The 17,665-nt window shown below is 42.9% G+C and overlaps 1 protein-coding gene across 2 annotated transcripts in view; it reads right to left on the minus strand.

Annotated features, from left to right (window-relative positions):
* Nucleotides 1-17,665, minus strand: part of Cntnap2 (contactin associated protein 2) — a 1,961,892-nt gene that overhangs the window by 420,022 nt on the left and 1,524,205 nt on the right. For both annotated transcript variants that reach the window (XM_047561468.1, XM_047561470.1), the window contains exon 14: nucleotides 1,813-1,969. In XM_047561468.1, coding sequence (XP_047417424.1) covers nucleotides 1,813-1,969 — 157 coding nt within the window. The remainder of the gene's footprint in view (nucleotides 1-1,812; nucleotides 1,970-17,665) is intronic.

Genomic DNA, 17,665 nt, shown 5'->3' on the forward strand with positions numbered 1-17,665 from the left:
CATGCACTGTATTTTCCTGCTCCTGCCCCTTCGATGGTCCTCTGAGGCAGGACAAGGGGGGTGAACCATGGAAGGGGTCTCTGTCCTCTGAATGAGGAACCCACTGGGGCAGCGCTGCCACTTCTCCCAGTTAGGGAGGCTGCCCAGCGTCAGGCCCTGAAGGGCCAGGGAACCAGAGTGGAATAGACAGACTCTCTGATCTCTCTGATCCAGAGACTGCCTGTCAGGCTTGCTTAATAACAGGCAACTGGTGAAAAATGACAAGAGGAACATGAGTCGGGCAGGTATTCCTGATCATGCCAGTCACTGTTTTATGCCCCGTGCCTGGAAGACTTCCTGGAACACAGGTGTTCCATCAATGTTTGCTAAATAAATGACTGATTGTTGCAAGCACGAGGCCCTGGGTTCGAGCCCCAGTACCGCAAAAAATAAATAAATAAATAAATAAATAAATAAATAAATGACTGATTGGAAGAATGACTGACTGAATGAATAATAGACTAACCCAGAGCCACTGCCCTTCCGTTCCCCTGACTTCCAATCTTCCGGGAGTGTGTGAGTGTGCACACGTGTAGGTAGAACTTCCCAACAAATACAATTAAAACCTGAGTACCGTGATCTTTTTACAAAAAAAAACAACAATTAAAGTATTGTGAAAGCTATTTACAAATATTTTACACACACACACATAGATCCTAAGCCACTGCAATAAGGAGTTTTTGTAATATGTTTCAGTCACTAAAAAAAATAGAGGTCTTGGGAAGTAAACAGATGTCCTACCTGAAAATCAGCAGCTTTACATTGTCAGGATACATGGGAGGCAATTTGTATGGCGTTGACTCTTTTTTCTTTTTTTTAATACTTTTATTCTACTTTTATGTGGTGCTGAGGATGGAAGCCAGGGCCTCACACATACTAGGGGTGCTCTGGACTACTGAGCCACACCCCAGCCCCTCAGGATTACTTTTGGGTAACTAGTAGAAAGAACTGGTCCTGTAAGTTGCCCCTGAACATGGGGTAAGTCCACAGGTGTGGCTGGTGGCCTGAGGGGGTTCAGGGCTCTGCTCTGCACCACATGCTGAGCTGGACAGAGTGCCAGACCCTCTAGGCTGCAGGAAGTAGGCCCGAGGGGAGGGCCCTGGCTTACAGTCGGCACCTGACCTTCTGGGTTCTCCATTTTTACAGAGCATGACAGCTGATTTTATCTTTACCCATGATTGACACAGTTCAGCCATTCCCTGTGAAGCAGGACCAAGCCAGAGGGCTGAAAGCCACCCCAAATAGATTTCCCGGAACTGATTTGTATCAGGGTTCTAAACAATTCAAGGTGTGGTGGGAAAGGCTCCCGGCAAGCTCTTGTTGGAGACAAGAGTAAAGGCCGTTTTCTCCTTTTATTTATTTATTTTTACATCACCCTTCTTGGTTTTCTGTTTTCTTGGTCCAGTTACCCTAGCACACTTGGGGAGCAGACGGTTTCCAGCTCCCAGTGCAGGCCCCTGAGCTTCCCGCCCCAGCCTGGCCGGCCTTGTTTTGTCGCACAGCCCATTTTATAATGCAAATCACCACCGACAACATGGCTCATTATTTTCTTCTCTGAATAAAATATGAACACATCAATTACGTGACAGTCTGTTTCTAAATGCATATCCTTGTCGCGCTGACCTCTTTCTGCTTTTATATTTTCCAGAACCATCCTGACATTTGTCAGCAGCAGCCGCTCCAAACCCTTCCCTCTGTGACCCTACTATCTGAGCACTTTCCAACGCTCCCTGATTCTCCTGACGGTGGCTCCGCGGTGGGCCGCTCACTCACCACTGCTTGTAGTCGGCGTCGCAGTTGCAGTAGTACTTGGGGTCCGTGCAGTTGCGCTCGATGCCGCAGGCGCACTTCTGGATCCCGGGCTCGGAGCCCCCCCAGTAGTAGTGCTTCTCATTGGCTTTGCCGACCCACCACGTGTAGGGACTTCCATCTGCAAAAGAGGGGAGGCGCGATGAGAAACAGGCCTGGTCAGACGTGCTGAGCGCGGCCCTCCTGGGCCTGCGCGACCCCCTGGAAAGCGCGTTCCATAGAAAGAATTCCAGGGAGTCGCAAGCTCCTGCTTTGCCATGGATATATCCTTGGAAGAAACATTCTGGTCCCACTTTCTATAACAGGAGTGTGTTTGTAAGTCAGAAGCCCAGCTGAGGCCAGTCTACCTTGGAGGCATCTGGGATACACAACTGACTTAATAGCCCTCTTACTCTTCTGTGCACAGATCGTCCGTTAAACGGAGGAGTCTTAGTGGCAATATGAACTGGCACTTTTTCTAAGCCTCTTAATTTTCTTTCTTTTCTTTTTTCTTTTTCATTTTTTAGCACCACATATTATTGAACCCAGAGGTACTTAACCAGTGAGCCACATCCCCCAACACTTAAAAAATAATATTTTATTTGGAAACAGGGTCTCACTGAGTTGCTTAGGGCCTCCTAACTTGCTGAGGCTGGCTTTGAACTCACATTCCTACTGCCTTAACCTCCCCAGCCAATGGGATTACAGGTGTGTGCCTCCGCCCCTGGGTGGCTTCTTAATTTTCTGCTTGAAGGAACTCAAGTCTAGAAAGTTCAGGCAATTCTTTTAACCTTTCAACCAATTAGCCCCCAAACCAAAAGTCTGACTAGTAGTGGGTATGAGGGGGAGACACACTGAATAGCTCTCTCTGTACAATCCGTCCTTTGCATCCTCAGGTTCCTTATCCTCACAATCAACAAACTGTGAATCTAATATAGAACTTTTTAAAAAAATTGTATTAAACAAGTCTAGACTTTTTTCTTGTCATTATTCCTGAAACAATATAGTATTACAAATTATTTACATAGCATTTGTATAATAGTTGATCTTAAAAGTGATCTAGAGGTGTTTTTGAAATACACAGGAGGAGGCACATGCATAGGTTGTGTGCAAATATTGCCTATTTTATTGAGCATGTGCAGATTTTGGTGTCTGCGGGGGTTCTGGAACCAACCCCTATTACTTTCCTTCATTATTTGGTCTAATATTCACTCATTTGTTATGGTGAGATTGTAATAAATCACCGAGTGGATCTTGAAACAGGAGACAGAACCATCTTTATTCATCAGTCAGTGGGTCCGACGCTGGCAGGACAAGGGCAGACTGCAAGTCCACACTCCTCGACCCCTCCAAGGGCTAGAGTCCACCTTTGTAGTCCAAAACCACATTAATTGTAAGTGGCTGCTGCTGTGATTCAAAACCACAAACAAACATCATGAGATCTAAAATCATAAGCAGAAGGGGAAGTGGGTCAAAACGACCCTAGCTGAGTACAAGTTAAAGAATGGTTGCTAACGGCTGATAATCATTCTCTGAGAGGGCACAGAGGCGGGGGTTCCCATGGGAGAAGCATGTTTACAAGGCACGTGGGCTCAGGGTAAATGGAGTCTGTTTGGCCATTGCCCAGATAGCCTGGCCCGGAACATTGTGTTCATTCACTCATCAAATCTCAAACATCCTCTGGGTTTCCGTCATGGCCAAACATCAGTAACCTGGCCAAACCATGGAGGGAAAAGATGCAGACTGGGAATACAGTTTAACGAGCATTCTGAACATGGAAGGGGGAGGAAGGGAGGTCATGAAGGAAGCTGCCCCAGAGGAGGCACACCACACGCTGAGTCTCGAAGGCCGCATAGGCATTACCCAGATGAGCAAGGATGTAGGAGGGGTAAGGGGTCTGTGCAGAGGAAGCCGGGAGTTAGAAGACAGAGGGGAGAGTGCTCTGTGCAGAATGTGACAGGGGCACGTGCATTGGGGTGGGAGACGCTGAGGGAGGGCAGCAGATAGTACCAGACAGCAAACGGGCCCAGGCCGCAGCCACAGCACCAACTCTGTCCAGGGAGAGGTTATACCGCACTGGTTTATTCTACCTTTTTAAGGCCTATTTCTCCCCCTTTTTAAATAGTTTGAACTTTGCACTCAAAACAATGGGAGGGTCACAGTTGCGGAGTGAGCTGGCAGGTGAGTCAGGTCACCTGCATCTCAGAGGTAGCAGGTGGGCACCCAACCCACCTGCCTTGCAGAACTAGGCAGCGGGCAGCCAACCAGCCCAACCACCAGGTCGAAGACAGACAGATGCCATCACTGAGTGACCCCACCTGACACCTGCACTGAGGATGGGTGCCATCACTGGTTGGTTGCTGTCGCGGAGGAGCTGGCGGGTGAGCCAACCCGCCTGCATGGCGGAGGTAGCCAGAGGATTCTTTGTAGGCTGGTGCAGGCATTTTGAATTATTCCCGAGAGCGTGGCCATCATCATTGGAAGGGCAGCTCCCTTCCTGAGACACCTACAGGAGGCTAGAGGACCTGTGACAAGACCCAGGAGTCAAGAAGAGGAGGTATTGAGAGACTTGGGACCAACTCAGAGCCACCGGCTGAGTCTCTCCTACTGGGCGGGCTCCCCGGATGGGACCGTAGTCCTGAAACGCAGGGAACTTCATGGAGTAGAGTCGCCCAATGAGACTCCCTTGCTTCAGCTGAGAACCCAGTCAATCAGGAACATTGCAGAGGAGGGCCGCACAGCGAGAGACTTCTACGCAGACTGAGGGTCCCAGGCCCAGGCAGTAGCTCCGGTCCCCAGGGAATGTAGCAGAGGAGAGCCCCTCAGCAATGGAGTCCCTGCAGGGCCAGGCTCCCCAGCTCAGGCAGTAGGTCAGGACCTCTGGGAACATCTCAGAGGAGGGCTTCCCAGTCCAGGTGGTAGTTCAGACCAAAGGGAACTTCTTGGAGGAGAGTTGCCCAGCGAAACATCCCCACTGCATGAGTCTTCCCCGCTGGGTGAGGCTTTCCCACCAGGGCAGTAGAACCAGAGACATAGGCCCAGAGCAGACATACCCCAGTCTGCAGTCTAGTTCCCCTTTGGCTGACCATCAGTTAACAAGTGGAGGCGCCTCTGCCCACTGACAGGGAATATACCCCACCTGAAGGCCACCACCCCTACAGGGGCAGCTTCCTAGTGGAGCACCACATTATCAAGTTCCTCCAAGACTTCAGACTACTGAAGGCTAGGAGATGAGTTATTGGAAATCTACAGAGACAATATTAGTCAATAGAGGAAATCTGCAATATCCCAGAGTTTCACTACTAGAGGGTAGATACCTGAGCAATATGAGAAAACAAGGGAAGAAAATGTCCCAAACAAACCTAGATGATATAGCAATAAAATACAATGACAGCATGGCAGAAGAAATGTCAGAAAGGGAGTTCAGAATGTACATAATTAAAACGATCAGGGAAGCAAATGATGAGATGAAAGAGCAAATGTATGCATTGAATGATGATGAAAGAGCAAATGCAGGCACTGAATGATCGCACCAATCGACAGTTAAAAGAGCAAATACAGGAAGCAAAAGATCATTTCAATAAAGAGTTAGAGATATTGAAAAAAAACCAAACAAGAATCCTTGAAATGAAGGAAACAATAAACCAAATTAAGAACTCCATAGAAAGCATAACCAATAGGATAGAACACCTGGAAGACAGAACCTCAGATATTGAAGACAAAATATTTAATCTTGAAAACAAAGTTGACCAAACAGAGAAGATGGTAAGAAATCATGAACAGAATCTACAAGAATTATGGGATATCATGAAAAGGCTAAATTTAAGAATTATTGGGATTGAGGAAGGCTTAGAGAAACCAAAGGAATGAACAATCTATTCAATGAAATAATATCAGAAAATTTCCCAAATCTGAAGAATGAAATGGAAAATCAAGTACAAGGGGCTTATAGGACTCCAAATACACAAAAGTACAACAGACCCACACCATTATAATGAAAATACCTAACATACAAAATAAAGACAGAATTTTAAAGGATATGAGAGAAAAGAATCAAATTACATTCAGGGGGAAACCAATAAGAATATCAGCAGATTTTTCAATTTAGACCCTAAAACTAGAAGGGCCTGGAACAACATTTATCAAGCCCTGAAAGAAAATGGATGCCAACCAAGAAGCTTATACCCAGCAAAACTTATCTTCAGATTTGACGACGAAATAAAATCCTTCCATGATAAACAAAAGCTAAAAAAATTTACAAAAAGAAAACTGGCATTATAGAACATTCTCAGCAAAATATTCCATGAGGAAGAGATGAAAAACAGCGATGTAAATCAGCAAAGAGAGGAACTATCCTAAAGGAACAACCAAATTAAGGAGAAAACCAAGTCGTGTCAAAAAAAAAAAAAAAAAAAGAAAGAGCCAAATGACTGGGAATATCAATCATATCTCAATAATAACCCTGAATGTTCATGGCCTGAACTCATCAATCAGAAGACATAGACTGGCATATTGGATTAAAAAGAAAGATCCAACAATTTGCTGCCTGCAAGAGACTCATCTCATAGAAAGAGATACCCATAGACTAAAGGTGAAAGGATGGGGAAAAACATACCATGCACATGAACACAAAAAAGAACCATCCATCCTCATTTCAGATAATGTGGACTTCAAGCCAAAGTTAGTCAGAAGGGATAAAGAAGGACATTTCATACTACTTAAGGGAAGCATAAGTCAGCAAGACATACAATCATAAATATCTATGCCCCAAACAGTGGCTCATCCATATACATCAAACAAATCCTTCTCAATTCCAGAAATCAAATAGACCACAACACATTAATACTAGGTGATTTTAACACACCTCTCTCACCCCTGGAAAGATCCTCCAAACAAAAATTAAACAAATAAACCATAGATCTCAATAACACAATCAATAATTTAGACTTAACAGACATATATAGAATATACCATCCAACAAAGAACGAATACACTTTCTTCTCAGCAGCACATGGATCCTTCTCTAAAATAGACCATATTTTATACCACAAAGCTACTGTTAGCAAATACAAGAAGATAGAGACACTACCTTGTATTCTATCAGATCATAGTGGATTGAAATTAGAAATAAATGACAGAGTAAAAACCAGAAACTACTCCAACACCTGGAGATTAAATAATACGCTACTGTATGATGAATGGCTAACAGAAGACATCAGGAAGGATATTAAAAAATTCTTAGAGGTAAATGAGAACAAAGAAACATCATATCAAAATCTTGGGGACACTATGAAAGCAGTACTTAGAGGAAAATTTATTTCATTGTCTGCATTCAATAATAGAAGAAAAAAAATCAACAAATAAACAACCTAGCACTACAGCTCACAGCCCTAGAAAAAGAACAGAGCAACACCAAAAGTAGTAGAAGACAGGAAATAGTTAAAATCAGAGTTGAAACCAACAAAATTGAAACAAAAGAAACAATCAAAAAAATTGACAAAATAAATAGTTGGTTCTTTGAAAAAATAAACAAAATTGATAAACCCTTAGCCACACTAACAAAGAAGGAGAGAGAAAAATTACTAAAATTCGAAATGAACAAGGAAATATCACAACAGACACGATTGAAATACAAAACATAATTAGAAGCTATTTTGAAAATCTATACTCCAACAAAATAGAAAATCTCCAAGACATCAACAGGTTTCTAGAGACATATGAATTACTTAAACTGAACCAGGAGGACATACACAATTTAAATAGATCAATTTCAAGTTATGAAATAGAAGAAGTCATCAAAAACCTACTAACAAATAAAAGTCCGGGACCAGATGGGTTCTCAGCCGAGTTCTACAAAACCTTTAAAGAAGAGCTCAATCCAATACTTCTCCAAGTATTTCATGAAATAGAAGAGGAGGGAACCCTGCCAAACTCATTCTATGAAGCCAATCTCACCCTGATACCTACACCAGACAGAGACACATCAGGGGAAAAAAATTTCAGACCAATATCCTTAATGAACAACGATGCAAAAATTCTCAACAAAATCTTAGCAAATTACATACAAAAATATATTAAAAAGATAGTGCACCACGATCAAGTGGGTTTTATCCCAGGGTTGCAAGTTTGGTTCAACATTCAGAAAATCAATAAATGTAATTCACCATATCAACAGACTTAAAGTCAAGAATCACATGATTGTTGCAATAGATGCAGAAGAAGCATTTGATAAAACACAGCACCCCTTCATGCTCAAAACATGAGAAAAAATAGGGATAGTGGGAACATTCCTTAACATTGTAAAGGCCATCTATGCTAAGCCTATGGCCAATATCATTCTAAATGGTGAAAAACTGAAAGCATTCCCCCTAAAATCTGGAACAAGGCAGGGATGCCCTCTTTCACCACTTCTATTCAACATTGTCCTTGAAACTTTAGCCAGAGCAATTAGACAGACCAAGGAAATTAAAGGAATACGAATAAGAAAAGAAGAACTCAAACTATCCCTATTTGCTGATGATATGATTATATATTCAGAGGAACTGGGAAATTCCACCAGAAAACTTTTAGAACTCATAAGTGAATTCAGTAAAGTAGCAGGTTACAAGATCAATGCTCATAAATCCAATGCATTTTTATACATAAGTGATGAATCTTCAGAAAGAGAAGTTAGGAAAACTACCCCATTCACATTAGCTTCAAAAAAAATAAAATGCTTGGGAATCAATCTCACAAAAGAGGTGAAAGACCTCTACAATGAGAACTACAGAACACTAAAGAAAGAAATTAAAGAAAACCTTAGAAGATGGAAAGATCTCCCATGTTCTTGGATAGGCAGAATTAATATTGTCAAAATGGCCATACTACCAAAAGTGATATACAGATTCAATGCAATTCCAATTAAAATTCCATGACGTACCTTACAGAAATAGAGCAAGCAATCATGAAATTCATCTGGAAGAATAAGAAACCCAAAATAGCTAAAGCAACCCTTAGCAGGAAGAGTGAAGCAGGGGATATCACAATACCAGACCTTCAACTATACTACAAAGCAATAGTAACAAAAACGGCATGGTATTGGCACCAAAATAGACAGGTAGATCAATGGTACAGAATAGAGAACACAGACACAAATCCAAATCAATACAATTTTCTTATTCTAGACAAAGGGGCCAAAAATATGCAATGGAGAAAAGATAGCCTCTTCAACAAATGGTGCTGGGAAAACTGGAAATCCATATGCAACAGAATGAAACTAAAGCCCTATCTCTCACCCTGCACAAAAATCAACTCAAAATGGATCAAGGACCTTGGAATCAGATCAGAGACCCTGCATCTTATAGAAGAAAAAATAGGTCTAAATCTTCAACATGTCGGCTTAGGATCAGACTTCCTTAACAGGACTCCCATAGCACAAGAAATAAAAGCAAGAATCAATAACTGGGACAGAATCAAACTAAAAAGCTTTCTCTCAGCTCTCAGCAATGTGAAGAGAGAGCCTACAGAGTGGGAGAAAATCTTTGCCACTCATACTTCAGATAGAGCACTAATTTCCAGAATATATAAACAACTCAAAAAACTCTACACCAAGAATACAAATAATCCAATCAACAAATGGGCTAAAGAAATGAACAGACACTTCACAGAAGAAGATCTACAAGCAATCAACAGATATATGAAAAAATGTTCACCATCTTTAGTAATAAGAGAAATGCAAATCAAAACTACCCTAAGATTCCATCTCACCCCAATTAGAATGGCGATTATCAAGAATACAAGCAACAATAGGTGTTGGAGAGGATGTGGGGAGAAAGGTACACTCATACGTTGCTGGTGGGGTTGTAAATTAGTGCAGCCACTCTGGAAAGCAGTGTGGAGGTTCCTCAGAAAGCTCGGAATGGACCCACCATTTGACCCAGCTATCCCTCTCCTTGGTCTATACCCAAAGGACTTAAAATCAGCATACTACAGAGATACAGCCACATCAATGTTCATAGCTGCTCAATTCATGATAGCCAGATTGTGGAACCAACCTAGATACTCTTCAATTGATGAATGGATAAAGAAACTGTAATATATATATATACACACACACATACATATATACACAATGGAATATTACTCAGTCATAAAAAATAATAAAATTATAGCATTTGCAGGCACATGGATGAAATTGGAGAATATCATGCTAAGTGAGATAAGCCAATCTCAAAAAACCAAAGGACGAATGATCTCACTGATAAGCTGATGATGATACATAATGGGGGGTGGGAGGGGGGCAAGAATGGAGGAAGGAGGGACTGTATAGAGGGAAAAGAGGGGTTGGGGTGGGGGGAAGAAAAAAAATAACAGAATGAATAAAAAACTATTACCCTAGGTTAATGTATGATTACACAAATGGTATGCCTCTACTTCATGTACAAACAGAGAAACAAGATGTATCCCATTTATTTACAATAAAAATAAATTAAAAATAAACAATGGGAAACCGTTAAAGGATTTGTAGCAGAGAATTATCACCGTCAAGTTGGATTTTAAAAAATCAAAAGTAAGGGAAGAGATGAATTTCTGTGGGACAGAGTTAGGGAGGCCAGATGTGATTGCTCACTTGTTAATACAGAAGAGAAATAATAAAATAGTAGTAGAAAAGGAGAGAAAGAAATAAATAGGAAGAGATTTGGGTGGTGTATCTGGGCTGGCAGATTGGGGTGGGACAGAATGGGAGCAGAAGGTGCTGTGGATTAGTCCTGGCTTCTGGCCTGGGTGATGAAGGGCAGGGGATAGGGAAGGAGGTCAGGAGTTTAGGGACTGTTGGAAAAAGATGATGAGCTTGATGCGTAAAACAATTGGTTGTTCATGTCTGAATCTCAGGAGCATTTTCTGAGCTGAAAATCCTGTTTCGGGAACCATCAGGGCAAACCAGAAAATACTGGAAGTGGCAGAGATACAGTTGGAATCTTTAAGATCACAATGGCCTTCAAAATGGACCCAGAGGGAGATGACCACAGGGAGTTCCAGGAAGAAGGCAGAGAGGGGAAGTGGGGGAAAAGGAAAGAAGGACTTCCAAAAGGGTAGAGTGGCCAGCATTGCCAGAGTTCATAGTAAAACCCATGAAGAGGAGAGGAGAGTATAAAATTCTTCTAATGTGCAGCTTGGAGGCCATGGAGACTTTGTTGAGGGGAGTTGCCAGTGAACGGGGGAAGAAAAGCCCAGAGGGAGGCAGCTGAGAAAGGAACAGAGGGAGATCAGGAAGACCCAGAGAGCAGAGGGTGTTTTTGTTTCAATTTTATTTTATTTTATTTTATTCCATGCACTTAGCCTGGAATTTCTCCCCTGACCAACTTACTAAGTGTGCAATTCAGTATTGTTACAGGCATGGCATGGTCCAACAGACTCCAGAACCCACCCACCCTGGGGAACTGAGGGCCCTGTGCCTGTTGGTTAGCAATGGCTCCTTTCCCTCTCTCCCCAGCTCCTGGGACGACCATTCCACTCTTTGTGCCCATGTTCTGACTATTCTAGCTACCTGCTATAAGTGGAATCAGGCAATACATGTGTGTGCACACAATGGGATTTTATTTATTTTCTCTTCCTATCTCTACTGCTGTCTTATTATTTTCTTCCGATATAGTAATATTCTCAAAAAGTAGGAAATCCGGCAATATGGCATAACATGGATGAACCCTGAAGCCTTATGTGGAGATCAGATCACTCTCAGAGGAAGCTGGGGATGGACGGACTCCAGTGGAGGTGGTGCTGGCCAGCGAGGCTAAGAGGAAGTTCCACTGACATCTCCCGGCCTCTGGGGTGGAATTCCAGTATGCTAACTCACATTCCTGTCTGGATGCTAAGTGCACACTTGTGTCGTAAGTGCCCAGAAGAAAGATGTGGAAAGTCCTGCACTCGTGAATTCTCACTTGAACCATCATAACATCTAAACAAGTAACACACTAGAGTAAGGATGGATCATGATGGAATTACGTAAAAACTGCTGTGGTACCTTCTCCGGGATCCCAGCAGTTTTGAAGAGCAAGTTTGTTAAAATGTGGGTGATTTAAAGTCACTGAAAATGGAATGGGAATACGGTTCATGCTCCATGTGATGAAATAGTTAATGTTCTCACCCTAGAAAGGCATTGTTCAGGTATTCTCTTACTACAGAGAAACTTCCAGATTTCACTTAATTGGGAAAACTGACTCTTTTTCCTTGGAATGATCCTTTTCAGAATTCAAAAGATTATTGGACTTGATCTGGTAAACAGTAAAGGGCAATTTCAATATTCCATTCCAGAGAGAGAGAAAGAGCCAGCTCTCTGAGATAAGGTCCACTCTGAACCCGTGTTTGCTGCCCAGCTGGGTCTTTCCCAGCACTTGGGAGCTGTGTTTGCTTCCCACATTAAAGTTATTTTGCTTCTCCCTTCTCCATCAGGGAAAAGGGTAAAGCATCCAGTTTTTGATGCTTCCCAGTGTTGAAACATGACCAATAATACACTCTTGATTTCTTTCTTTCGATACAATCCAGAGTTTCAAAAATGAAGGCTTGAAAACCACCATTGATGGCAACTTCCAGTGTGAGCCATCCCCAGAGGTGTCTGGGTCCTTTGTTCCCTGAGCTGCTCCAGGCTTGTGTTGATCCCACCTCTGACCCTCTTGCAGGACAAGGACAAAGGTGAAAGGCCAGGGTGACCTGGAAGAAGGCTCATGAGGCCTACCAGACCACAACTGGACCCCGCGACATAGGGACACCACCAGGTTGGTTATCAGATTGAACCCAGGGGCACTTATCCACTGAGCTACATCCCCAGCCCTTTTTCTTTTTCTTTTTTGTCTTAGGAGAGGGTCTCATTAAGTTGCTCAGGGCCTAAGTTTCTGAGGCTGTCTTTGAACTTGCGATCCTCCTGCCTAGCTTCCTGAGTTGCTGGGATAACAGGTGTGTGCCACTACACCTGGCTTGTTGTATCTTTCCAGGTTGATCTAACTATAAATACTTTATTCCAAAGGAAAGTTTGGTTAATATCATTGTGTTGTTGCAAACTGGTGGACACTACCAAGCTCAGAAGAAGGCAGGAAACAGACCAGACACAGGTAAAACTGGAGTTAATGGGTTAACTGGCAGGCACCTCCTATGTCCTGACTGCACCTTAATACTCAATGGAAGAACATATATCTCAGTGTCTCGCTCAACTTCCTTCCACTGAGTGATAGAAGTCACCTAAAACGTTTCTTTTCTCATCACTTCTTATTTTTGTCTTTTAAAGTTCTTCCATTTTTATTGCTTTAAACTGCTTTTCTTCAAAGCCAATTAACAGGTATATAATACGTTGTAAAGCAACAAGCAGCACTTCATTAGCACAGCACTGGAGTAAGGCGGTTCTTCGCTCCAAGTAAATTGAACCATTCTCCTCTTCCTGAATACAAAATATACAGCAAATTAAAAATTAATTTTAGTTATAGTGATTTAACCAAATTAGCCAGTGCTAACCACCAAGGGTACAATTTGCATTTGCCCCTGTGCTACTGAAACAGTTTGCTATTGGCAAAAAACACCTTATAGCCAGTGATGGTGATTTGCATGAACCAAAGAAGCTTGCATCAATCTGTATTCTTTGTAAAAATCAGAGCAGTGTCAGTCCAAGGGACAAAAGGACAATCAGCATCCGTTTCAGATGAGACTATGGCAAATGGAGATGAGAGACAGCCAATTCAGGAAGCACCCAGAAGCCCTGGAGAGAAAGGTCCCCCGTGAAGCTGTCTGAGCAGTGTGTGCTCAGCAGGAGCACCTAGCATGCACAGGATCCAGGCTCTGCACTAAATTGCACCGCAGACCCTCAGTTCACCATAGGCATGGGCTCTTACTGGACACCAGGGGGAAGATCTGCAATGACATTTCCTCCGTTCGTGGTGAACAGGTGACATGCTAGTGATTGGATAAGAGTGGTCCGGTTTCTCAGCTTCTTCTCCCACCCCTGCCTTCTCTCAAATCATCATACTTTAGTCCTTATATAACTAATGCTCCCAGTTAGAGTGATGCAGAATTTTTGTTCTTCTCATGAAAACCAGTCAGGTACAGCACAAGACCACACAACTGAACTGTTTTCATATCTGCCGTGAATGGGAAAAAGCCAATATGAAATATTCCAGGGAAAACGCAAATTGTACCATTTGTTATTAGCACTGGATTATTTGGTTAAATCACTATAACTAAAATAAATTATGAATTTCATTAATTAGCATTATTTATTAATATTTTACATTCAGGAGGAAATGGTTGGAATTGCTTTGAGCAAACAATTGCCTTACTCCAGTGCTGTGCTAATGAAGTACTATGTTGCTCTGCAAATCTATTAATGGACTTTGGGGAAAAGCAGTTAAAGCAATAAAGATGGAAAGACTTTGAAAGTTAAGAATAAGCAGTGACGAGAAAAGAGCTAATTTAATTGTCCAAGAGTTCAAGAAGTTTTTCGACTTTAGCGTGAAGATCTTAGTTAACAATATGAGATAGTTGCAATCAGTATGATGAAATGAGATAATGATGAACCACATTCTAATAACCAGAAGCTAAAGTATCAGGATGGGGCATATTGAATTAAAATAGCCAAATATGGATTGAATTAATCTGATCACTACACTGTTTGGACTCAAGATCAAGCTTTATTACGGTGAAGGGTTTATTAGGATCTGGATGATTAAACTGAGAAAGGGAAAAGGAAAAAAGTCTTGTTTTCCAAGACTTAAGGACATCAATGGATGGCTCTTATTTTCCAAAGGCAGGAAGACCTCTTGGAAATACCGTTCATACCCGTGCTTTTCGGAATGTGTGCTTTGGAACTTCCAGGCTATGCAAGTACCTTAAGAGGCCACGTAAGTGACTGTGAGGCTGGTACACTCTAGCCTGAGACCCTGGACCTCACTGCGACACTTACTCAGGTCCATTACCTACCTCTACAAGATACTAAAAACAATACCGCAAGGGTTTAGAGTTTCCAAAATGAAAACTTAGAAGCAATTATTTAGCTTGATGAAACTAGTTTTATCATATCTCCTGTTAACAGTTTAACTGCAAACTCCATCAGAGAATCACAGGGGCCTTTTTAGCAGAGCAAACCCAAGTACGATTCGTGCTGGGTGCTCAGGGCCCCTGTGGACGGCTCCTTTGCAGATCACCTCTGGCTGGGCTCTTGGGAACATCCTGGATGCCCCAAGTCTACTATGATGCAGGACTCCCTACTTAATAAAGGTCATTGTGTATTTTGGAAGTTTACAAACTGATGTTGTTATGGCGTATAGACATGTAGCTCGTTGCGATCAACAGAGCACCATGATCTCACGCAGGGTCCCCCAGGTGGCTCTGGTCCTCTCCTGCTCCCTCCACCCTTCCCTTTCCCCGTGCCCTGCTGCGTCCATCGCTCTTGTTCCGTGTCATCCGTGCGCTTTGGCTGCCCACTGTGACCGGATTGCAGCCACTCACCTCGAGGTGTGAGGGGCGACGATATGCTTGCTAAGCAAAGAGCACCTTAGTGGGCACGTGCAGACGGGATGCGCAGAACATCCTGACACCTGTGAAAGCCTTCCCAGAGAAGAAGGCCGGGGATAAACTCCAGCCTGGCTGGAACAGAGGGAAAATTTCAAACTGCTGCGGCTTCTCCAGAAGTGGTCCTCCAGACCACTTGATGGCTACCATTCGGATGAACCAGTAGGCTGGGAGTCCCTGTTCCTTCACGGTGGGATGCGCATAGTCAGGGATCTAAGGACCTAAAGCCCAAGGTGAAGCTCCCTCTGGCCCCTTATTGGAAGAGGGGCTGAGCCAATGGTCCCGGAGTTCTCTGACTTACAGAGATGGCCTCTCCCCTTTCACTGGTGGAATGGGGTAAAGGGGGACTCTACCCTGTCCAGTGTGGATGAAGGAAAGGGTTTCTGTTGGAGGACAGTGCTGGCTATTGATTAATCACCAAGAAACCCATTTAATTAAATAAACACAAGAGCCAATCATCTTTTCAAATGGAAGGGGGCGTGTCGGATTGAGCCATGCCAAGATCTGGCCTCTAACAAAATGGAGAAGCCCACCTTCCCTTTATTTACAAAGGGGACTGGGAGGAGCACAGGTAAAGGGGGACCAGGAAGAGCTCGTTCTGTGAGGAACAGCATGGGTCGAGGTAGTGAAGCCATCTGCTTTAGCGAGTCGTCCCAGAATTAGCACTTGCTCCAGCGTGAGACACTTCTGCACAGTCACCCACCCCGGCTCTCCGAAACAGTCTCCCATGACTGCCAGTCCCTGAGAGTCAGACCTCTGTAACCAGTGGCTCCACCAAGCCTGATCCTGCTAGTCATGGACGGCTTCCCACGGAACGGCCTCAGTACAATCACTTCTAAGAACTGGACCATGGAGCCCACACCTCAGGATTCCAACGGCAGCATGAGGTGAGACCTGGGAGGTGAAGCCACCAGACACCGCTTCTGTTGTGTATCTCTTCAAACTCATCGATGAAATAGGAGTAAGGGAAGTTTCCAGTGTGCCTACGCCCCACTGGAGACCCATACACAATATAAACCCCCTGATTTACAGAAGACCAATGGAAAAAGAATCTCAAAGGAAACCTTCAGAACTGATCCTCATCGTCAGACAGGGCTCTCACATGCTGCCCTGAGGAAAGGACAGTGAGTGTGTCAGCTCCTTGCACACTTGAGAGCATCCCTAGAGAACCGGCCCAGGTGCCTGGTCCCACTGGGCTACCTACCGGGACCCTGTCTAGTAGGTATGATGTGAAGAGGCGGCAGGGGGCTTACTACAGAAACACCTCCCTTTCATTCTCAGCTTTCCTCTGAATAATATAATCATTGTTTTCTTTTTCCTTTTGCAATTTCATAATTATGATCCTGAGTCCAAATGCTTGTTTTTTACTATTTAAATTAAGGATTTTTAAAAGAAAATGAAAAATGACACATCTTGACATTCTCTTAGATACAAAAGACATTCATCTCAAACCGCCTCTAACTCTTGAGAAATCAACTCATTAGGTTCATTGCCCAGCCGCCTAATTCTGTGTTGTCCTATGTTCATATAAAACCAAATAAAAAATGAATCCCAAAAGTCCTGTGGAGTTTGTCTTGCAGACAGTGATGTGAGGTTGGGAAAAATTCATAATTTTGAATTTCTAATATAAACAACCAATTTCATAGTTAAGGCGAACGTTTTATCTTTCTGTGATTGAATGTCACGAAACTCATCTGATTAGGGATGAATAGAAATAAATGCGGTTGATTAGTTTCAGGTTGTACCTTTCAGAATTAGGCTGGATTTTCCTATATTCTGTTGATTTGAGTGTGGGCCAAATTTAGAATTGTAGAAGTGAAGTTCAGACTAAAATGGACCTGAACCGAAATGTTAATTAATTAAAAATTAATTTCACTGCAAAAATATTTAAATTTTATTTTATTGAATTGAACTTAATAGATTTCAATCAAGGACTAATTCCACTGAGCAGAATTTGATACAGTTGAATCAAATCAGTTTGAATCCTATTCAAGTGAATTAGATTTTATTAATTTGAATAACTAGAGTGACAGATTTGATGGGACTTTGCAACTCTGAGCAGTCTTAAAGAGTGAAGCGGGCCAACTCACTCCAGGTGCCCTCCATGTGGGCTCCTGCTGGGATCACTGGCACTGCTGTATCCTGGGAAACCTGGTTGGTTTCTTGGTACCACGGTTCCTGGGCTTAAATTGATTAATTCTAATACCGCAGTGATGGGTTGGAACTGCAAGCTGCTGTTTCTTTGATTATTTTTGTTTCTTTAAATTCTTTCACTGACAGTTTGCTTCTTCCTTCCCAACATCTATCC

Source organism: Sciurus carolinensis, chromosome 8 (genome assembly GCF_902686445.1).
Source record: "Sciurus carolinensis chromosome 8, mSciCar1.2, whole genome shotgun sequence".
In the NCBI taxonomy this organism is placed as follows: Eukaryota; Metazoa; Chordata; class Mammalia; order Rodentia; family Sciuridae; genus Sciurus; species Sciurus carolinensis.